The 24,599-nt window shown below is 40.9% G+C and overlaps 1 protein-coding gene across 1 annotated transcript in view; it reads right to left on the bottom strand.

The window, feature by feature from the left end:
* ADAM9 (ADAM metallopeptidase domain 9) overlaps nt 1-24,599 on the bottom strand; it is a 136,375-nt gene that overhangs the window by 4,248 nt on the left and 107,528 nt on the right. The window contains exons 17-20 of the mRNA XM_056116799.1: nt 16,723-16,803; nt 15,003-15,108; nt 3,675-3,816; nt 3,079-3,166 (exon numbers count right to left, since the gene is read on the bottom strand). Coding sequence (XP_055972774.1) covers nt 3,079-3,166; nt 3,675-3,816; nt 15,003-15,108; nt 16,723-16,803 — 417 coding nt within the window. The remainder of the gene's footprint in view (nt 1-3,078; nt 3,167-3,674; nt 3,817-15,002; nt 15,109-16,722; nt 16,804-24,599) is intronic.

A 24,599-nucleotide genomic window follows, 5' to 3' on the forward strand; every position in this document is an offset into this window, starting at 1 on the left:
ACTGATATTTTAAAATGTGTGTTAAGATATCAAATTGGAATTTTAAAAAAGAATTGGATGTGTTTCTAGAAAACAAGAAATAATTCACAAACCAAACAATGAGAAACGAAGGGGTAGGGCAGGGCCAAGAGGCGCAATAGGAAACTTGTGTTTAGTTCCTTCCAGTCTCACCAGCCACATCAAAACAAGGGATTAACCTACACAAACCAGACCTGAAACCTGGAAAAGCAACAGAGGCTTTTACAGAAAGGGAGAAAAGGAGAACGGCGGCTGATTAGACACAGCATCAGTAAGCACTATCTTGACAGCCACGCTGGTGCACACTATAGTGGGTTTCACTCAAAGGGGCTGGGAGGACGGTGGGGGGGGGGGGGAGGAGAAGGAAATCAATAAGGAAAGATCCACCCTCCCCCTAAATTTGACAGAGGAAGAAAAAGTTACTTGGAAAAATGTAGAAGAATCCATGGGTACTAAACCGGCACCCTAGGAACATTGAAGAAGTTCTATGGGGTGAAAGGGAGGGAGGGGAGGGAAGAAGGGGAGGGGTAAGAGGGAGAGAGGGAGAAAGGAGGAGGGAGGAAGGTGAGTAGGAGAGAGAAAGGGAGGGAGGGAGAGCACTATCATATGAGGCAGTCATACTACCTTTGGGTTACTATCTTAACAACATAAAAATACTAATAGAAAAGTTATGTCCATTTCAATGTGTATGGTAGCATTATTTCCAATACCAAAATTTGGAAATAACTTAAGTGTTCATCGAAATGATTTAGTTAAAAAACAAAGTGAGGGGATGGGAGGGATACTGGGACCGGTGGTGGTGGAGAATGGACACTGGTGGAGGGATGGGTACTCGATCATTGTATAACTGAAACCCAAGCACAAAAATTTGTAAGTCTACAACTGTACCTCATGGTGTTTCACTAATAAAAATTAAATAAAAAATGATATTTAGCTCAAAAAAACCCAAAAAACCAAAGTGACACATTTATACAGTGGAATGCTATATTCTACAAAAAAAAAAGCTACAAAAAAAGAGGAAATTTTGCATTTTGCAACAAAATGGGAAAAGTACAGGAAATTATGCAAGCCAAATAAACCAGAATGAAGACAAATAGATTATTTCACCAACGTGTGCAATTTAAAGGCATGAAATTGATGAAAAGATGAAAATACAAAGATAAGCCACGCCACCAGGGACATCGCTCAATAGGCTGGAGCACAGGCTCTGCTTGCAGGAGCTCTGGGCACACTCCCTGGCACCAGATGGTCCCCGGAGCAACACCATGGGCAACACCCAAGCACAGAAGTTAGAGCAGATTCTCCAACCCGCCACTGCTGGATGTTGAAAAAAAATAATAAACCATTGGAGAGGGGAATAAAACAGAGAGGTACAAAACTTTGCCACGGGGTGCTGCTCATTGATAGAGCACTTACACAAGCAAAGTTCTGGATTCAGTAAATTAGGCTGACGAAACAATTCAAAGGACTGAGTGCATGCTTCGAAAGCAGAAGTCCTGGGTTTGATCTAAGCACCATATGGCCCTGAGTGGGAGTGAGTACAAAGCTGGGAGAAACTCTTGAGCACTGTCAGATGTGGTCCACAAACCTAAGTGTTATCTTTAAGTGATGGAAAATATACAAAGTTTAAAAGATAAAATAAGTCATGAGAATGTAATATACAGAGATTGGCACACATCAAAAAGAACAAGTGTAACCCAGAGCTGACTCGGATGCAGAAAGGGACTCTGGTGGGAATGTTGACTGATGCAGCCTTTTTTGGAAAACAATATGGGCATTCCTCAAAAAAATAGAAATTGGGCTTTCATTCAGTCCAGCAATACCACTTCTGGAAATATACCTTAGGTGCCCAAAACATACAACAGAAAAGCCACCTGCACTTCTATGTTTATTGCAGCACTATTCACAACTGCCAGAATCTGGAAACAACCCAAGTGTCTGAGAAGAGAGGCTGGACAAAGAAATTATGGTTCATCTAAACAAGGGAATACTACACAGCTGTTAGGAAAAATGAAGTCATGAAATTTGCTTGTACATGGATGGACATGGAGACTACTATGCTGAGTGAAATGATTAAGAGGGAGAGAAACAGAATGATGACACTCATTTGCAGAATATATATATATGTATTAAAAATGAAAAACACACACAGTATAAGAATAATACCCGTAGACAGTAGAAAAGAGGGCCAAAAGATGGGTCCCATTTGACCCAACAATACCTACTCCTGGAAATATATCTAGGAGAGGTAAAAAAGTACAGTCAAAATGACATCTGCACTTCCATGTTCATTGCTGCACTGTTCACAATAGCCAAAATCTGGAAAAAACCCAAGTGCCCGAGAACAGATGACTGGTTAAAGAAACTTTGGTACATCTACACAATGAAATACTATGCAGCTGTTAGAAAAGATGAAGTTATGAAATTTGCATACAAGTGGTTCTACATGGAAAGTATCATGCTAAGTAAGATGAATCAGGAAGAGAGGGACAGACATAGAAAGACTGCACTTATCTGGGGAATATGAGGTAACAGAATAGAAGATGAACACCCAAAAAAGCTTGCCACAAGTAATGGGGAAGTGCAGTTAGGACAGAAAAGGGACCACTATGACAATAATTGGAAATGATCAATCTGGACAAGAAGTGAGTGCTGAAAATAGTAAACTGATATACATGATAACCTTTCAGTAACAGTACTGCAAACCACAGCACCTATAAAGAGAGAGTGAGGGGAACAGAAGAAGAGTGAATGAGAGAGAAGGAGGGAGAAAGTGAGAGACGAAGGAAGAGTATGTGTGTGTGAGAGAGAGAGAGAGAGAAAGAGAAAGAGAGAGAGAGAAAGAGAGAGAAGAAAAGTATCTGCCCTAGAGGCAGGCTGTAGGGGGCGGGGGCAGAACTCAGGACACTGGTGGTGGGAAATAGACACTAGTGAAGGGACAGGTGTTTGGGTGTTGGAACACTGTATGGCTGACACACAATCATGAACAAGTTTGTAACTGTATTTCACTGTGATTCAATGAAAAAAAAAGGAAAAAGAATTTTTTCTTTATAAACTTACAGCTTGCCTGGGAGGAGTCACTGGGGAAACATGGCGAGGAACACTCACTGGCTGTCTAGGAATTTTTGCTTGATTTTTGTTATCTGATCTGAAAGATACAAGATTTTGAAGCCAATTACTATTAAAATTTTTCTATATGACATATACCTCATATCTTCCCAAATACAAAATGGTAGTGGTAAACGTTAAGATTATAGCTAAAATTTCTATGTTTTTAATCCTCATATTACAAGATGTTTTTAACCCTGTCTTAACAACAGAATAAACTGATATTCTAAAAAGTTATAAAATGTGGTTGATTAAGGCCATTGTTTTAAACTTTTACCTCATTTCCCCCTAAAATCTGAGAATTAAAACTGATTCTCAGAGAATTAGAAAATCCTGGAAGCTGATCACCAATAATCCTGGAAGCTGATCACCAATAATCTTTTCCTTTTACCACTAAAAGACATACTGCATGACTACTACCTTTCAATCCCTGCTTACCATTCCAAAATAAAAAAAAACCCAGAATCCTATTTTAAAATCCACTTCTACAATATGATCATCATTAATAATTGAAATATAATATTAATTAAAATGGAAAATCTCTGTACTCATATGTTCGTGATCTCTTCTTCCGGAAGCATCTTTTCTGTAGCTGATCTCTCTTTATGAAGGCAAAGGCAGCAAGCACAAGAAGGGGAACTACCAAAAAGAAGAATATCAGAAGTCCATCCCTCAGCGTGGAATCCTTTTCTAGAGAGAAGAAATTACATTAATGGTCATTAAGTTAGATGTCAACTCACAGAAACAAAAGAATGGTCATTATAAATAATTCACAGAAGTCTTCACACTTCAAAGATTAAATGAATATAAATAAATAAAAGGCATGGAAGTGTTTTGTTCATATCTCATCCCTGGCTACTTTGATTTTGCCTACCCCTAAAAAATAAAATATATTGGTTTTGAATGGCTAAAAGGCACGTGAGAAAATGCTCTACATCATTAATCATCAGGGAGATGCAGATCAAAACAACAATGAGACATCGTCTCACACCACAGAGACTGGCCCACATCCAAAAGAACAAAAGCAACCAATGTTGGCACGGATATGGCAAGAAAGGGACTCTCCTACACTGCTGGTGGGAATGCCGACTGGTTCAGCCCTTTTGGAAAACAGTATGGACGATTCTCAAAAAATTAGAAACTGAGCTCCCATTTGACCCAGCAATACCATTTCTGAAAATATATCTAGGAGAGGTAAAAAAAAAGTACAGTCAAAATTACATCTGCACTTCTATGTTCATTGCTGCACTGTTCACAATAGCCAAAATCTGGAAAAAACCCAAGTGCCCAAGAACAGATGACTGGTTAAAGAAACTTTGGTACATCTACACAATGGAATACTATGCAGCTGTTGGAAAAGATGAAGTCATGAAATTTGCATACACGTGGTTCTACATGGAAAAGTATCTTGCTAAGTGAGATGAATCAGAAAGAGAGGGACAGACACAGAAAGACGGCACTCATCTGGGGAATATGAGGTAACAGAATAGGAGACAAACACTCAAGAATAGTTGAGGTAAGTACCAGGAGGTCTGCTCCACGGCTTGGAAGCCAGCATCACATGCTGGGGGGAAAAGCAGCTCAGATAGAGAAGGTAACACCAAATAAAGGGTGTTTGGAGGATTCACTCGGGATAGGAGATGCGTGCTGGGAGCAGACTATGGACAAAACACAATGGCCACTCAATACCTCTATTGCAAACCAAAACACCCTAAAGGAAAGAGACAGAAAAAGGAAATGCCCTACCACAGAGGCAGGGTGGGGTGGGGGGATGGGGTGGGGGTGGAAGGGTTACCGGGATCATTGGTGGTGGAGAGTGGGTACTGGTGGAGAGATGGGTAATCAATCATTGTATAACTTAAACCCAAGCATGAAAGTTTGTAAGTCTACAACTGTACCTCATGGTGTTTCACTAACAAAAATTTAAAAAAATAAATATTGGTTTCACATAATTCTGTAGAATTTATTCTCAAGATATAAGAATATTCACAGAAGAGCACATCTCTTTTCTTCACTTCTCTGCATCTTCCCAAATCATACGTAGAGATCCATCTCATTTTATATATAAAACTACATTTGAAAGATGACTTATCATTTAATCTGTAGCCTAGATACTTTCATATTTTTGAGGCATGGGGAGAAGTTGTGCATATCAGGAGTGTGACGGATTATTCCTTTATCCCTGTTCAGACAGTGCTCAGGAGACCATATGTGGTGCCAGGGACAGAACTAGGGTAAGCTGCATGCAAGGTAAGTGCTGCACCCCTTACCCTTTTTCTCTAGCTGTTACATTTATTTTTGCTATTTCAAAAATTACTATGATAATTGGAGGTCCTAGCAGGAACCTCATATACCCTTGACCCAAGATTGGTGCGTCTCTATTTGAGGAAGGCCATCCTCTTCAACCGAGCGTGCAGCTTCAGAGGGGACGCACATGGAATGGCGAGGGAAGAAGGGGACACCCGCCTAACCAGCCAGATAGCCGAATCAACCCTGGTGATCAATGGGGTAACAGATGTCACAGCCAGAATGCCCTTACATCCACAGCAGGTAGGGCGTTTGCCTTGCATGCTGCAGACCCAGGTTCAATTCCTCCACCCCTCTCGGAGAGCCTGGCAAGCTACTAAGAGTATCTCACCCACATGGCAAAAAATGGTAAGCTACCTGTGGCATATTCAATATGCCAAAAACAGTAACAAGTCTCACAATTTGTTGCAAGATGCTACTGGTGCCCACTTGAGCAAATTGATGAACAACGGGAGGACGGTGCTACAGTACTACCATGATAATTATATTGTAAATAGGTTATATGGATGTAGAAAGACCTATGGAATAATTCAAAAGAGTAGAACTGCTATATCAGAGGATAGACGCATTCACCATTTTTTTAAGTACATAGGAGTGGTAGTCCAATTTAGTATATCAGATTGCAATATATAAAAATTTCTCACATGCTAGAGATGGAGCTTAGCAATAGAGCAGCTTCCTTGCAAGTATGAGGCCCTGGATTTGACTGTAGCACCACCAAAAGGAGCAGAGTGTTCTAAAGAGATAGCCCAAAGGGCTTGGAAGTGTGCTCATATGTGGGAGGTCTAGGTTTCATCCCCAATTCTGCATGGTTCTCACTGCTTTATCCCAACCCCAGAAACAACTCAGGAGTATACAACACCAGGTATAGTCCCAAAACAATCTACACACCACCCTTTCTCCCCAAAAAACCCTAAATTAAGGGCCAGAGAGCTAGTACAGTTGGTAGGGTGTTTGCCTTGCATGCGTCCAACCTGGGTTCAATTCCCAGCATCCCATATGGCCCCCTGAGCACTGCCAGGAGTAATTCCTGAATACAGAGCCAGGAGTAATCCCTAAGCATCGCCAGGTGTGACCCAAAAAAGCAAAATAAGTAAATAAATAAAAAATAAAGCAAATAAACTTAAAAAAAAAAAACAAAATTCATCACACCCTTACATACAATATCCGTTTTTCATCTTTGCCAAATTGGTAGGTGAAAAGTAAATCTCTGTACAATTTTAATTTGCATTTCTATATGGTGAGAGTTGAGCAAATTTTCATGTTAAAGAAAATTGAAATTTTTTCTGCTCCAACCATTGACATTTTTCTAATAAACTCCTTGGGTTGTTTTGTTTTATTTTGTTTTGTTTTTCAGATTCTAAAAGCTCTTTTTATATATTTGGGAGATTAGACTTGTATCTACTATGAGTTGAAAACTTTCCCTCATTGTCATTTGTGTTATGCAATGTATAACACAACGATTATTCTTATCTGGATAAAGGTCAGATGAGAGTACTATATGACATTGGTGGAAGGAATTGGTCACTGTAGGAAAATGGAATGCTGAAAGGAGGTATAACGTGCAGGGCAGACCAGGCACCTGAGGACATTGGTGGAGTGAAGTGGACACTGAAGTTGTAACTTTATTGCCTGAGACTCAATCATGAATAACTTGGTAATATTGTAATTCACTGTGTTTCAATAAAAACAATTATAAAATAAAATATTTTTTTTAAAAAGGAAAAGGTTGAGAGTGGTGATGGGAATGACCCAATGTGATAGGGAGGTTATGCTCAGGATAAGCGGATGAGCGATATGTATAACAAGCATGCATTCCAGTCCTTCCAGCAATCTTCCTGTCCCCATCATTTTACTTTACACAGCTTCTGGATTTTTATTTTACGATAGCACAGTGGGTAGGGCGTTCGCCTTACAAGCGGCCAACATGGCCGACCCGAGTTCGATTCCTCCGCCCCTCTCAGAGAGCCCGGCAAGCTACCGAGAGTATTTGATATGCCAGACACAGTAACAACAAAGTCTCCAATGGAGACGTTACTGGGCCCGCTCGAGCAAATCGATGATCAACGGGAGGGCCTTTACTTTACTTACTTTACTTTATTTTATTTTATTTTTGATTTTTGGGTCACACCTGGCAATGCACAGGGGTTACTCCTGGCTCTGCACTCAGGAGTTACTCCTGGCGGTGCTCAGGGGACCATATGGGGTGCTGGGAATCGAACCCAGGTCGGCCGCGTGCAAGGCAAATGCCCTACCTGCTGTGCTATCTCTCCAGCCCCAGCTTCTGGATTTTAAACCATATTATAACTTTTAAATAGTTACGAGTTCTTCTTCTCCAGTGTCAAAAATGGTGTGATGTGATCAATGTCTTCTCATTTTGGTCAGACCAATGATGCCGTACTTGATCTTCCACACTTGCACCATCAATCAGGTCTTTAATGGATGCTTCCAATGCCAACATACACGCGTTGAAAGTACAGTCATTTTAATCCTTCTTCATTTTGGCACCTAGTTCGGCCCTGAGATTTTATCAGCCTATCCTCACTCATCCGTCTTAATGCTGCCGTATTGGGGGCTCTTTCAGGGTCAGGAGAATGAGACCCATTGTATTTATTGCTTTTGTCACATTGAATACACCATGGATAGCTTGCAAGGCTCTGCCATGTGGGTGAGATACTCTCGGTAGCTTGCCGGTCTCTCCGAGAGAGACAGAGGCTTTTAGAGCCATCTCTAATCACCCTTGCAGGTGTTCCCATGGTTCAAACCATATTTGAACCCCATCAAATATGGTGCGGTAATAATGAAAAATAGGTATTAAGTGTCTTATGATGTGTCCGGAAAGTAGCCTGGTGCGTGGCAGCAGCTGTGGAGTGGAAGGAGTGGAGGTTGGCTGAGGAGGTATTTATCTGGCTCCAGCAGAGTGGGTCTTCTGAGTGTGATCCCTGGGTCACTGGAGATTGGTGGAAGCAAGCAGAGGACCTTTGTTTATGGGTCCCATTGAGTCTGGAGTCCAAGGTCACAAAGTTTCGCTTTATCTGGTTCTGTAATGCTTAACTCATGTATGAAGCTCAGCCTGAGTGGTCGAAAAAGCAGCCTGGAATGTGGTGACGGCTGGGTCGTGGAGGAACATACAACAAAAGAGGAGTCGGTGGTGTCAGTGTCCTTGTCAACACAAACTTGGCTATAAGCACTGATTCATTCGAATGCCTACAACCCAAATTGGACAATTACACTTGAATAGATGTGGCTCACTGCGGCAGTTTCTATCTTTGTTGTCTACGCACCAACATCCAATTATGATGAAGAAGAAATTGAGAAATTCTATATGGAGCTGGAGAAATTCTATAAAGAAGACCACACCTTCTACAGTATCATTGTTGGTGATTTTAATGCCAAGGTAGGACCGAGAAGATGGGCCAAAGAACTCCACATAGGGACCCATGGCCTAGAATGGAACGAACAGGGTGAGAAACTGCCTGACTTCATCATGTCAACCAGGACCATCCACAGTAATTCACAGTTCCAGAAGGTCGAATCTAAATGTTGGACATGGGAGTCTCCCAGTGGACAGTTCCACAATGAAATTGACCACATCATATTCAATCGATGGTTTTGCCTGACCAATATCTCAGTTGTCCCAAAATTCCAAATGGAATCAGACCACCATATCCTTCGTGCAAAATTCTACTTACAGAGCTAGGAGAAAGGGCTGCAAAGTTTAAGAAGAGAACTCCCAGAATGAGCACCAACTGGGAGCTCTTTGGCACTATTTTGGCAACATTGGAAGATGCCGTCATTGAAAACATTGATGAAGAATACGATCAGCTGGTTCAGCACCTCCATGATTGTGTGAGGAATGCTGAGGGAGAGGAAGCCACAAAAAGACACCTGTCTTCAGAAACTCTCAAGCTCATTCTCCAATGTGCTTGGCGCATGCCTCAGGCAACCACAAGCGAATGTCCGAGCTTGTAAAGCAGTGCAGAGAAGCAATAAAGGAAGACCTCAAAGAGAGAAGAGCAGCAGTACTGGCCTATGTGGCAGAAGCCAGGAAAAGCATTCGAAACGCCTGCCTGTCCTTCGCCAACTACAAGACCAAGATGACTGCCCTCCGACATCCTGATGAATCTATCACATCTTCCAGAAGGGCAATGGAGAAGATTATCCATGACTTCTACTCACATCTCTTTGATAGCCACGTCCATCTGGCCACATACCAAATTCCGCAGGATGGATATGTCATTCCCAACGTTCTCCCTTCCGACACACCATTTTGTCAGTAAAGAAATGAACAGCACCTGGCCCAGACAAGGTCAGACCTGAACACCTGAAGAACCTGCCATCAGTACTCATCAATACACTGGCTCAGCTCTTCACATGCTACCTGTATGAATGCAAGGTTCCATCCTAATGGAAAACCAGCAGGACTGTACTAATGTACAAGAAAAAACACATCCATGACATTGGCAACTATCGCCCGCTCTGCCTATTGTCTGTCATCTACAAGCTGTTCTCTCAAGTGATCCTGAATAGGATTGGCAGAACACTAGATGAAGAACAACCATGTGAGCAAGCCAGTTTTCGAAAAGGATTCAGCACAATCGACCATATCTACACGGTAACTTCATTGAAGTTTCTTGGGAATTCAATATGCTGCTCTGTCTAATGTTCATTGATTTAAGGAAGACCTTTGATTCTGTTGAGAATGAAGCGGTCATCGAATCCCTAGCCAAACAGCATTCAAACTCAGTACATCAGGATCCTCCATGAGCTGTATTATGGATTCTCTAACAGGATCTCACCATTCTACAGGGAGGTGATCATTGATGTCAAGAGAGGGGTTCAGCATGGTGATACCATTTCACCGAAACTCTTCAGTGCCACCCTTGAGAACGCCATGCGACAACTGGAATGGGAAGAATGTGAGTGAAATAGACAATCGGCAACTACACCACTCCACTTCTTTGATGACATCGTTCTAATAACACCAAACATTAGCCAAGCAGCACAAATGCTGTGTGGAAAGGTCGGACTACAGCTGAATCTCAAGAAGACAGTGTTCATGAGAAACGGACTTGTTCCTGACGTTTCCTTTGCTCTTAACAGAACGAACGTCTCTGAATGAAGCTATGTGTACCTAGATCTCAACATGCTGAACTACCTGGCACATGAGTTGTGCAGGAGTAGGAGAGTGGTTTGAAACACCTTCAAGAGAGTCTAAGATATAGCTAAGAGGATGAAGAACCTCTGGCTCTGGGCACATCTCTTCAACTCCACCATTCTTCCTTCATTAACATATGCCTCAGAGACCTGGGCCCTATGAAAACAGGATGAGAATGCTATTTGGGTCTCCCAAAGAAATCAAAAGAGCTATGCTTGGAGTATCACGCTTCACTCAAGTGAGAGAAGGAATCTGGAGTTTCGACCTCCGTCAACAATAGAGAATCAGAGATGCTGTCTCATTTGTTAAGGTGTCGATAATCAGATGGGCTGGACACATAATGCGATTTGGAGACAACCACTAGACTAGAGCCATTACCAACTGGATTCCATGGGAAGTCAAAATAATGTGTGGCTGCCCACCTATGAGATAGTCAGATTTCTTAATCAAGACCCTGAACGAACGGTTTGAGGCTCTTTCTGTTTCTGGAGTGAGTATACGCCATTGGGCTACACTAACACATGACAGGGACTAATAGAGACGTTACTGGTGCCCACTCGAGCAAATCGATGAGTAATGGGATGTCAAGTGATCGAGTGAGAAATAGTTCTTAATATAAATTTCTGTTTTATGTTATTTCAGAAAATTATAGGCAAAATATGAAAAGGATTAATAATCTGAAATCTTCCTCATAATTTTGTTTGTAAAATATGTATAATATTACATGAAAAAATATTTGACCCAAATTCTAAAAAAAATATAAAACATAAAGGCAAGCTTGAGGGGTCAGGAAAATTGCTGTAAGGGCCTGAGCACATGTCTGGCACCTGTATCCAGCACTGCATGACACCTCTCCTGGGCATAGTCCTGGTGCCCAGATGCCTCCAGGAGTGGCCCCAAGGCCCTTGAGAACCAATGTGGAGACCCTATACTTATTAATGAGTACACAAGATTTAAGTTAAAACCTACAACTATGGCAAGGCTCTGGTGAAATTAGTATTTTCATACTCTGAGTGACATTACGCAATTCAATTAGAATTTTCTTAAGAACCATAAAGAAGGGGTTGGAAAGAGCTTCCAGCAGGTAAGATGCTCTCTTCATACCCGTCAGATCCAGATTAGATCCCAGTATCACATACAGTCCCAAAGCACCACCAGGAGTGGTTTGGTGTGGCCCATAACCAAAAAAATAAGTTCTTGAAGAAAGAGCCATAAAAAGAATTATATCCTTCAACCTGGGTTCACGTGGGTTCCGGGGCCGAGATCTCCAAGCCTACTCGGATTGGAGTTGAGCATCCTCCACCCAGATCCTCCAAATTCCAGTAGGCGGGGGTCACACCCACCAACCTCGCCCCCTGGCGCCGTGTAATCCCATCAGCGGCCAAGACTTTGAGACTATAAAAACCAGCTCCTGGAACCGCGCGGCCGCATTCGCAGCCGCGCGACATCTTATTATGACACCTCATTCCTACTTTGACAAACTGGCAGGCTACCGAATGTAGCCTGCCCACACAGCAGAGTCTGGCAAACTCCCTGTGGCGTACCCAATATGCCAAATACCAGTAACAATGATGGGTCTCATTCTCCTAAAGAGCCTTGAATATAATCTCAGGGCTAGGATGAAGGAGACGTTACTGGGGCCTGCTCGAGGCAATCGACGAATAACAGGATGATCTGTGATCTGTGATCTGTGATCCTTCAACCTAATCATTACTGGAAATTTCTCCTTCAACTGGAAAATCAAATGCATTAAGTATAAGAATGTGCACTAAAAAGATATGACTATATATTTTAAAACTTTAAAAGTCTAAATGCTAAATAATTTTAAAATGGCTATATCAAGTTAAGAAATAATTACTCAATAAAATGATACACAGCCAAATAGACATATGTAACTGCAGTTCCCAAAGAAGAGGAAAGGGGAATGGCAAAAAATAGCTACAAGATTTTACAACTGAGGTAAAAATCCACAAAGGCACAAATAAAAAAAGTTCAACAAATCTTTCTGGCCTTCCCTGAAGGTCCTGTAGTAAGGATTCGGGGCTCTCACAAAAATTTCTACAAATCATCAAACACTAAAAACTAGAGATAACATGAAAATCTTACAGGCATCCTAAGGACAAAAGAGACACGTTACAAACAAAACACATGCACCTAATAATTAATAATAAAATAAAACCTATGGCCAATTTCTTAGGGGTAGAAAAAACAAAAAAATTTTGGAACATCCTTGAAGAAATAAAAGAGGGGCAAACTCATTAGTGGTACACTGAAGTTTCCTAGTACACAGTTCTTTGATAGTCTAAAGAAGATAAGTGAATGACAGACTGGCACATGAAAAGGTCAACATCATTAAGTAAAGTAAGTAAAGTAAAGTAAAGTAAAGTAAAGTAAAGTAAAGTAAAGGCCCTCCCGTTGATCATCGATTTGCTCGAGTGGGCCCAGTAACATCTCCATTGGAGACTTTGTTGTTACTGTGTCTGGCATATCGAATACTCTCGGTAGCTTGCCGGGCTCTCCGAGAGGGGCGGAGGAATCGAACTCGGGTCAGCCATGTTGGCTGCGTGCAAGGCAGACGCCCTACCCGCTGTGCTATCGCTCCAGCCTAATTAGTAATTAAGAAAATACAAACCACAATTAAATGCCACTAACCACCTAGTAGATAACTGAAATGAAAAAGAATGATCATACCAAGTATTGAAAAAAAATGTTGAAAAATCGGAACCCTCTCATTCAGCAGGGTAAATGATACAACATAAAATAATCCAGCCTCTTAGAGAAATAATTTGTCAGTCACTCTGAAGAATTGGAGAGGGGGGACACACACATCCAGCAGTGCTCGGGGCTCACTGGTATCTCTGCATTTGGGGATCACTCCTGGAGGCCTGAGAGGACCAAATGGGATATCTGCAATCGAATGCAGATTGGCAGCAGCATGCAAGGCAAACTCCCAACCCACTGTACTATCATTCCGGTCCCGACTTAAAATATCAAACCTATGCCAATTCTAATTATTCTACTGAATATTCAATCCAACATAAATAAAACATATGTTTTCACTAGAAAGACTGGTGTACAAGGAGTTAATTCATATTCTATCCAGCAATAAAAACACATAGTCTCCTAAATAAGATTCTTGTTTCTTAGAGGCATATTAATTCAGAGTGAGAAAGTAAGAAAAAATTCAAAGAGGAAATAAGACATAAAATGAAAACTATGAAAAATTAAACATAAATAATAGTATACTGTGATATAAAACCAAAGAGTTCTGAGGGAATCCCTAAGCAGAGGGAACTAAAGAAGTTAACCATAGCAACAAGAGGCTAGAGGTTATGTGAAGGGCACATGATGCCTGCTACTTAATCTACATTAAGGATTTTTGAACTTCATCCTAATAATAATGCAGAAAATGAATCTGCAGAAAATGAATCTCATTTTCTGTTTAGCTTTGGGCCACAGCCAGAGTGCTGCAGGACTCAGCCTCACCCATGCCCAAGGTCAAGGACACAGTGCTTGGGAGACCATGTGGCGCTGCAGGTCCTGCAGACAGTGCATGTAACTCAACCTCTGAGCCATCTTGGTCCTGGGAACTATATTTAAAGAATGCTGATGTAATAAGAACTAAATTCTTGAAGAAAACATCAAAACTCTTCTGATATGTAGAACATGGATTATAGAATGCAAGTTAGAAACTGGAAAATTGTCCCCCTAACAAAAACCTCAAGGTCAAGATAGTCCCTCTGGGTAATGTAAGTTTAGAAAAGGGGGTAATAAACATGGGGGAAATGAATAAAATAGAATAAAGCTACAGAATATATGGAAAAAATGGAATTTAATTATTTTGGATCTTTTAGATATAGAGGGCAACACAGGCAAGAGCAAGTTAATATTCTGAGGTGCCTGCCGATGGGCTATGTGGGATATCCCGCCTCTGCTCTCAATGTATCCACTGAATTTTGATGTTCTTACTAACTGTACTTAATGCCTCTGTCAGCTAAATAATGTCTCATATATTAGAAACCCCCTGTCGGGGAGTGATACTGTGTCAGATAAGCGGCCTTTTGGGAGCTATCCTGTGGCTTCTCAGGAGACCCTAAAGCCTGGATAGTCCTTAAGTGTTTGTCTCATTCCCTGTGACCACCCCAGGCTGGAGAGCAATCTAAGTTGCCAATACAATAGGCTTTATCATGATAAGTTGCCACAAGTAATAGGAATCTTATTTAGGAGACTATTATGTACCTCCAGGCAAGAAACTTAAAAATTAACAGAAGTAAAATATAGAAAATTTTGTAAAAACATAGGAAGCAGAATCAACGTAATATATAAGTGAAGTGGGGAGTGAGTAAAGGTACAAGAATGACTTCTGATATGTATGTCACTGAGGAGTCAAAACAATCTTCTTATTACTTGCCATTATATGTTGGTCCACTGTCCACGCTTCCTCCGTATCCTTTATTCTCGCAATCTGGTGGAGCCCAGCCATTTTCACAATGGCAATTCTTATTGCTATTACATACCTTCAAAACAATCAAAATACAACTTTTGTTAGTCGTGAATGTTTCTCCAAATCATTCTTTCTCAAGAATAAAAACCAAAGGAAAAGAGACTAAAATCATACAAATCCAAAAACATCCTTTGTAAGAATTTGAAAAGCTCACCAAGGAGGTATGGTGCCACCAGCAGGTCAACCTGTACCTGCGGGGGAAGTGCATCAGCAGCCTGATGGTGCCTTCAGACTTCCTGATACCCCCAAATTACTGCTGTGCCTTTGGCCGGACCCCAACAACTTGGGGTCAAGTTTACCAAGAACTTAAATGGCAAAAAAGTTAGGTATGTGGAGCCACACCCACAAACCACCTCCAGCTCAGCTACATAGGCTCATTTATTGGCCTTATTTCAGAGACCCATAAATCTCGAAAGAGATCAAAAGCCACAGTTAGGGCCGGCAGCACAGCACGGCACACTGTAGGTGAGTGGGTGTGCACTGCAGGGCATATGCCAATAGTTTATTTCTCTGGAAAAGATGGAAACAAGGGCCATGATCCAGACATACACAAAAGAATCTCCAAACCGAGCAGCTCGCTGCAGAGATGCCTCTGAACTTTAAGCCAGGCCAACTTCACCTGCCTCAGATGGGGGTTGGCATCGTCCTACCACCTGCCCCTAAAAACCCTGGCAACTGCCGACTTCCAGAACCCAATGAGAAGTGCAGGTACATGGGTGACAGCAAACTCCAGGTCTCAGGGGATAGGGGATGGGCCAGTCCCTCTCTTCCCTCCCCTGCCCACAAGACCCTGGAGGTCACACTCACAAACTGCCTCCGGCTGCTACTTAAGCTTCTTTTTTTTTTGGGGTCACACCCGGCGATGCACAGGGGTTACTCCTGGCTCTGCACTCAGGAGTTATGGTGCTCAGGGGACCATATGGGATGTTGGGAATTGAACCCGGGTCGGCCGTGTGCAAGGCAAACGCCCTATCCGCTGTGCTATCTCTCCAGCCCCATACTTAAGCTTCTTAACAGCTATGATAGAGAGACACGTAAAAGAATCTCTGAACTGAGCAGTTCGCTGCAGAGATTTCTCCAGACCCTACTTATCTAAAATTTTAGAATTCCAGGAGATTGCGGCCACAATATCTTATGCTATTCATAACAAGCAATACAAAAGAGAGTATGGGAAGATTGTCTGCCATAGAGGCAGGGGGAGGGGTGGGATGGGGAGGGATACTGGAGACCTTGGTGGTGGGAGATGTGCACTGTGGAGGATTGGGTGATCGATCATTGTGTGATTGAAACTCAAATAGGAAAAGTTTGTAACTGTATCTCATGGTGATTAAAAAATAATAAGAAGAAAACATAATAAAATAAAATTAACATTCTGAATAAAAACAAAGTAATGCTGAGTTCATGCCCCATTCAATCAGCTTAATCAACGGCTGAGTAAATAGAAGCACTCCTACATTAAAAAAAAAAGAAAGAAAGAAAGAAAGAAAGAAAGAAAGAAAGAAAAGCTTACCAGATATCAAAATTCCACCCTATTTAAAAGTTGTTAAAGTCTTGTATAGTCTCATTAAATTCTCAGAAAAAAAATTTCATTACTCAACATTTTCATAAGCAAATTAAAGATACCTACCCCATGTCCATGACATTTTTTCTGAATATCACAGTCATAATTCAGAACAGAAGCATTTACACATTGAAAGTTTCTACAAATCTGTAAAAAAATAAATAAAATAAAATAAACAACTAAAGAATAAGGAAAATTGGAACACAGTAACAAAGAACCCAGAGAAAAAGACCAAGGCACAGATTATTTCATGGGTGAATTCTTACAAAGTTTCAAGGGTCAGTTAATAGTCATTTATATTTTTGAAAACATAGGAAAACAGTAAAAACAAGGTAGAACTAATGATTTAAAAGAAAATGAAAGAACCAAAATTCAAAGTAAGATCATAATCATTCCATACAAATACAGATGAGGGAATTATATTGAAAATATTCACAAAAGGATTTTTTTTCCAAATCAAAAGTTACCCGATATCATAATACCACTACGATAAGAAAAGCTCAATAATGTCAAATAAATTTAAAGAAGTTTATGTCAGTTCTCAAGTTTATAAAAAAAAAATCTCTATAGATTGCCAGAGGATGGCCTCAGATCAAGAATCTTCTCTACATCTACTAAAATAAAGAAAATCTTGGAAAATATTCACTATGCTTGAATAGAAACTGATGGGGAAAAAATAAAGAGTTCAAATGGAATTAGAGGATATAAAGAATCACAGTAGCAGAATGGAGGAAATCACAGTAGCAGAATGGAGGAAGCCTAAAACCAAATGAATGATATCAAAAAACAAAACACAAGACATAATCAAAGGGTCAGAGCGATAATACAGAGGGTACAGACTTGCCTTGATGAAAGCAGACCCGGGCTTAATCCCCAGCGCCACATACGGAACCCAAGCAGTGTTAAGAAGTGACGCTGAGAAGAGAGGTAGGAGCAAGCCATGAGCACAGCCAGGTGTGACTCAAACAGACAAAAAACAAAAGGGGAAAGAGGAAATTATTTTTTAATGAAAAAGTAATATATTTAATGGACAATGGCAAGTGGAATTGCCTCTGAATCATATGAATACCAGGAAAAGAAAGGAGAAAGTGGAAAAGTGGCTAGTGGGAGAGACGGTAACTGAGAACTTCTCCAGTGTAAGGAGAGAAAAGAGAAGGGTGCACAAATCCAGGAGGCCCAACGGGTACCAAACAACGGAAGCTCAAACAGAGCAGAGCGGCAGAGAGAGGGCAAGGGAAGTAAAACCTCAAACAAGGTTTTACTTCCTATCTTATTACTATAAGATAACTATATAAATAACATATACAATAACTTTTAAATAAAACTCTATGGAAAGGGAACGTAATAAAATATTCAAAACATCAAAAAAAAAAAAACCTTCAACCAAGAGTCTTCTATCTTGCAATACTGTCATTCAGATTTGAGGAAGAGACTGACTTCTTCGAATGCCAATGGGAGGAATTCTCCTTTCAAAAGGACTAATTCTCCTACCAAAGTGGCTGGATGGATCAGGAAACAAAATACAACCTTCTGCACCTTACAAAAAAATACTTGAATTCATATGATCAAGGCAGGCTCAAAGTGAAAAGACAGAAAAAAGTAAAGTAAAAAAAGGTAGAGTAAAAAAAATGCCAAATGAGGGGATATGGTACCACCAGCCGGTCAATCTGTACCTGTGAGGTGAGTGCATCAGCAGCCTGATGGTGCATCAGACTTCCAGAAACCCCAAAATTTCTGCTGTGCCTTTGGCCAGGCCCCAAAAACTTGGGGCAAAGTTTACCAAGAAAGTAAACGGCCAAAAGTTAGGTATGTGGGAGACACACACACAAACCACCTCAGACTCAGCTATATAATTGGAGACAAGGCCTCTCTGGTTCCTGATTGAACTGCTTAACAGCCATGATCTCAGGGACTCAGAAACAAATCTCGAAACCCAACGGCTTTTAGCAGAAATGTGTCCAGTCCCTGCAGTAGGTTACCGGTGCTGGGCCAACCCAGGTGGGAATAGGTTTTGTGCCTTGGCCTGTTCCCTCTGGTGGCCCAGTGGCCGCCATCCTCCAGAGGCCACAGGACAGTCAGGTTTGGACCAGCAGTGACAAGACACGCGGGGCCTCACGGGATGGGGATGGAGCTGGCCCTTTCCTCCCCATCCCAACGAGACCCTGAGTCGTCGCCCACGAACAGCCTCTCTGGCTCCTGATCAAGCTGCTTAACGGCCATGAACCCAGAGAATCAAGAACAAAGCTCGGAACCCAGCAGGTTTTGGCAGAAATCCCTCCAGATTTAAGTGTTAAAACTTCGGAATTTCATCTCATGAGAAGAGGGGGCAGTACCGGCTCGTCCTTCACGCCCTACCGAGGTCACGAGTTGCCCCCCACGAGTGACTCTCCAGCACAGCCATAGCTCCAGAGGCAAAAGGACTTAATCCAGAGCCCAGCAGCTTGCAGCAGAAAAGTGAATGGCCCATGCGTAACCTATAGTGCCATGCCTCCCTGGGAAGGAAAAGGTGTTGCTCCCTTCCACCTTTCCCCCACTCAACCCCCCTGGGAGCAAGGTGGCCGCCACCTCAGAGCTTATTGGAAAGCCAGGTATGAGCCGTTGGTGAAGGGGCAACTGCAGTCTCATGGGAAGAGGGGCAGTACCGGCTCATCCTTCACGCCTTACCAAGGTCATGAGTTGCCCCCTACGAGCAGCTCTCTGGCACGGCCATAACACCAGATGCACAGAAACCAATCTCATAATTATTCTGTCTCTTTGCAGAAATCCCTCCAGACTTACCTAGTAAAATATCAAAAATCCAAAATCGTGCGGCCACAAAGTGGCTGCATGACATCATATGGTTCTCATAACCAGCTATAGAAATCAAATTATTTCACAATGCCTTTTCAGCAATCTGATTGTTGGGGGGAAATTCTAAACAATAATGGTGCATCTTTTGTTGAAATAATGAATGCAATCAAAGTAGAGAGAGAGTTAAGTAGCATCTGCCTCACAGGCACTGAGAGGGGTAGGAGGGGGTATACTGGGGTTCTTGGTGGTGAAAAATAAGTACTGGTGAAGGGAAAGGTGTTTGATGATTGTATGACCGAGACTTAAACCTGAACTTTTTAACTTTTCTCACAGTGATCCAATAAATAAATAAATATAAGGGGAAAAAATGCCAAATGAAATGGCATCCAACCAACAGAAATAACATAGGGATGAATTTCACACACTTATTGTAGTAAAACGTAGGGATGGATATTATATACTTGTTAAGGGAGCAAATAGACAAGGATTTTACTCATCGATATATATGCACCAAAGAAAGGGGCAGCACCGTTTATAAAGAACGACTAATAGACATCAATCACACTTGTGGCAACACAATAGCAATGAGATTCAACACACTATTTTCCTCCCTGGCCAGATCAACCAAATAGACTATCAATGAGGAAATAAGAGTCCTATTGAGAAATTAGAACTGGGATAAACTGACATATATAGGACCTTCCAGGCTGAAAAATTCATTCAGCCATAAAGAATTAGTATACACAGACCATTCTCCAGAATAGACCGTATTCTGGGGAATAATTAAAGTATCCATAAAATTAGAAAAATAGCGATCATATCAAGAGATTCTCAGACTACTATGCCATAAAGGAAGAAATTAACCATCAAGAGAAAGTGAGGAAAAACATTTATAACTAAGCAACATTTTTGTAAATACTAGGCCAAAGAGGAAATCAAAGAACAAATCAAAAGATTGCTCTAAAAAAGGGAAATGAAGAAATAAACTATCAGAACATATTGAACACATAAACAGTCAAATTTGGGGGAAGTGTATAGCAACACAGGCTTATATGAGGAAAGAAGAAAGGTTTAAAACAATAACCTAACTGCACAGGGACTGGGGTGATAGTACAGCAAGTAGGGTGCTTTCCTTATATGCAGCCAACCAGGGTTTGATCACCAGCATCCAATATGGTTCCCTGAGCACCACCAGGAGTGACCCCTGAGAACACAGCTAGGAGTTAACCCTAAGCTTTGCTGGTGTGCCCCAAAAGTCAAAAATAATAATAATAATAATAATAATAATCTAAATACACAACTTGAGAAAATGAAACAACAAAATGAACCCCAAACCCTAAGGAAGAAAATAATAAAATAAAAATTAGAGTACAAATCAATGATAAAGAAATCAAGAAACAATACAAAGGTCAATGAAACTGGGAGCTTGATTTTGAAAGAATAAGATTGACAAAGTCCTTTGATAAGACTCAAATTATACTATATACCAAAAGAAATCAAAACAGCATGGTACTGACTGGAATACCTGTATCTTCCACCATATACAAAAGTTAATTCAAAGTGCATGATCTCAATCATCTGTGGCATATAGAGTAACAAGGTAAAGGTAAAGGCCCTCCCGTTGATCGTCGATTTGCTCGAGCGGGCCCAGTAACGTCTCCATTGGAGACTTTTGTTGTTACTGTGTCTGGCATATCGAATACTCTCGGTAGCTTGCCGGGCTCTCCGAGAGGGGCGGAGGAATCGAACTCGGGTCGGCCATGTTGGCCGCTTGTAAGACAAACGCCCTACCCGCTGTGCTATCGCTCCAACCCAGAGTAACAAGAAAATACATATATCAACTGACAAGTGTTCTGGGCAGTAATTATAGAACTGAGAACATCAGGTTGCAGTGGAATGCTAACATGATAAAGCAAACTAGAGGTTACATTGGGGCACTGGTGAAGGCCTGGGGCACTTTGGTGGTGGTAAAGAGAGGTAACTGTAAACCAAGACTATAAATGCCAACAACACTGTAAATGTATAATCAAAACTATAATAGCTAATTTTTTTAAGTTAGTGGTGGATGTTTGTGGAAACTGTGGTTGTGCTACAATAATTATGTACATCAGAATTTGAAAGCAGTCATACTGTTATAACCATATCTAAACTATAATAATAAAAATAAATAGAACAAAACGTGTAATGATAAAAAAAAATCTACAAGGAAATACAAGAAAATAATACACAAACATATCATTACAGACCACAGATAGCAAATTAGTATATATTATAGATTATAGAGAATATAGCATTTAATATGCATACATATATGTAGTGTTTTTTTCTTTTATTTTTTTTAGGTCACCAGCCGAGGCACGTTTGATTCTTCCAACCCTCTCAAAGTAACTGGCAAGCTACCTGTGACATATTCAATATGCCAAACACAGTAACAACAAGTCTCAAAAAAAATGGGAGACATTACTGGGTCTGCTCGAGCAAATCAATGAACAGGAGGACAGTGACAGTGACAGTGACAGGTCACACCCAGCGATGCACAGGGGTTACTCCTGGCTCATGCAATCAGGAATAATTTCTGGTGGTGCTCAGGGGACCATATGGTGTGCTGGGAACAGAACCCAGGTTGGCTGCATGCAAGGCAAAGTAGCAATATTACAGCGTCAGGGCATTTGCCTTGAATGCAGCCGGCCCGGCAGAGCCGGGTTCGATCCCTCTGCCCCTCTCGGAGAGCCCGGCAAGCTACCGAGAGTATTTTGCCCACTCAGCAAAGCCTGGCAAGCTACCCGTGACATATTCGATATGCCAAACACAGTAACAAGTCTCATGATGGAGACATTACTGGGCCTGCTCGAACAAATCGATGAACAACGGGAGAACCGTGACCATGACCATGACATATATGTAGTATTGCTGCATAAAGACACTATGCATATGCAGTATTTCATTATGTATTATGGAATGCTCTCTCTCTATATATACATATATATATGCACACTATACACTACATATTAGCATATCTGTTTTATACTACTAATGCCTTATAAAACACAAAAAAATAAAATCCATAAAGAAATAATGCATTTAAATACATAAAAATGTAAACAAGCAAAAAATACTATAAACGAGAAGAAAAGGTAAGCTATCAGCTAGATAAAATACTAAATTCTACTATATATACATCATAAATTAATCAAATTTCTTTAAAAAAATCACAAAAAATCACTGAGAAAAATATACCAATATTTCAACAGACATTAAAAAGCTTACCAAAAATATTCATCACCATTGCTTTCAATGGTATGATTCTATTGCCAAAGGCAACAGGAAGAAAAATAAACAAATGGGACTGTAACAGATTTAAAAGCTCTGCAGGGCAAAAGAAACATGAACTAAAACCAAAAGACACCCAACTAAATGAAAGAAAATATTTGCAATCTACATATCATAAAAAAGCTTAATATCCAAGATTAACAACAAAAAAGATCAATACAACAAAAATTGGGGAGAAGAAATAAAGGCCCTCTGAGGAAGACAAAGAGTCACAAATAGGGACATCATGAAAAAGCACTCAGCATCATCTATTATCATGGAAATCTAAACCAAGATGACAGTGAGAGATTGTCTCCCATGGTGTGAATACCATACATCAACAGAGCAATCTGTGTTGGCAGGATACGGTAAAAAGGAACTCATTCAACTGCAGGTGAGAATGTTGTCTGGCTCAACCTCTATGGAAAACAGTTTGGAGATTGTTCAGGAAACTAAGAATAAAGCTTCCATATGACCCAACAGTTCCATTTCCATTCCATTCCATTTTATTCTCCAAGAAATAAAAACACTCAGAACAGATGACTGGTTAAAGAAACTTTGGTACATTTACACAATGGAGTACTATGTAGCTGTTAGAAAAGATGAAGTTATGAAATTTACATACAAGTGGTACTACATGGAAAGTATCATGTTAAGCGAAATGAGTCAGAAAGAGCGGGATAGACACAGAAAGATTGCATTCATCTGGGGAACATAAAGCAACAAAAAGGGAGAGTGACACACAGGAATGGCTGAGATTAGTACCAGGAATTTTGCTCCATGAATGGAAGGCCAGCCACAGGCTCTAGGTGAAAAGGAAGCTCAGATAGAGAAGAGAGTACCAAATGAAGGGTGTTGTGAGGGCCCTCCCAGGGTGGGAGAAGCATGCTAAAAGTAGTCGATAGACCAAACATGATTGCCACTCAAAGCCTCTCTTGTAAAACACAGTACCCAAAAGAAGAGAGAGAGAACAAGGGGGAATACCCTGCCACAGAGGCAGGATGGGACGGGTGGGGGGATGAGGGTGGGGGGGATGCTGGGACCCATTGGGATGGATGACGGGCACTGGTGGAGGTATGGGGACTTGATCATTGTATAACTGAAACCCAAGCACAAAATTTGTAAGCCTATAACTGTACCTCATGGTTTTTCACTAATAAAAAAAAAGGAAAAAAAAAAAAAAAAAAACAAAAAAAAAAAAACAAAAGGACATATGCCCACCATTATTCATTGCAGTGCTTATTGTAGCAGCTGGGATATGGAATCAACCAGTGGGTTATGAAGCGGTGGTATACGTGGTACACACATGTACACCACATGGAAAACCATGAAGCTGTGAGTAAAGATGAAATCACACAGTTTGCTGCAAACTGGAGGGTACTGCAGGATATCATGTTAAGTGAAGCAAGTCAGAAGAAGGAAAAATACGAGATGATGTCACTTACATGTGGTATTTCGGATAACAAGACGAGGAAATGCAAGATATCAAAGGGGGATACCTAAATTACACTTCACCCCAAGATTACAGAAATGTCACCTAGATTAACATTCTTTAAAACATGCCTGTCATGGAGGCAGTTTTGAGGATTGGGGGAACCTGCAGATATTAGTGAAGAAGAGTTGACACTGGTGTGGGATTGGTGTTAGAACATAGTTACCAAAACTGGCTTGTAAACCAGGTGCTTTAATTTAAAAACAAAACAAAAATGTAAATATTAAAAAGGAAAGTATGTTTATCAGGATGGATATTCTGAAATTTTTATTTGCATAGTCATGTATCCAACATTGGTTATAACTCCTACAGTTACGGAGTGATAAAGACAGGCACTAATTTTTTTTTTTTA

The sequence above is a fragment of the Sorex fumeus genome, unplaced genomic scaffold (assembly GCF_029834395.1).
Source record: "Sorex fumeus unplaced genomic scaffold, SorFum_2.1 ptg000033l, whole genome shotgun sequence".
Taxonomy (NCBI): domain Eukaryota; kingdom Metazoa; phylum Chordata; class Mammalia; order Eulipotyphla; family Soricidae; genus Sorex; species Sorex fumeus.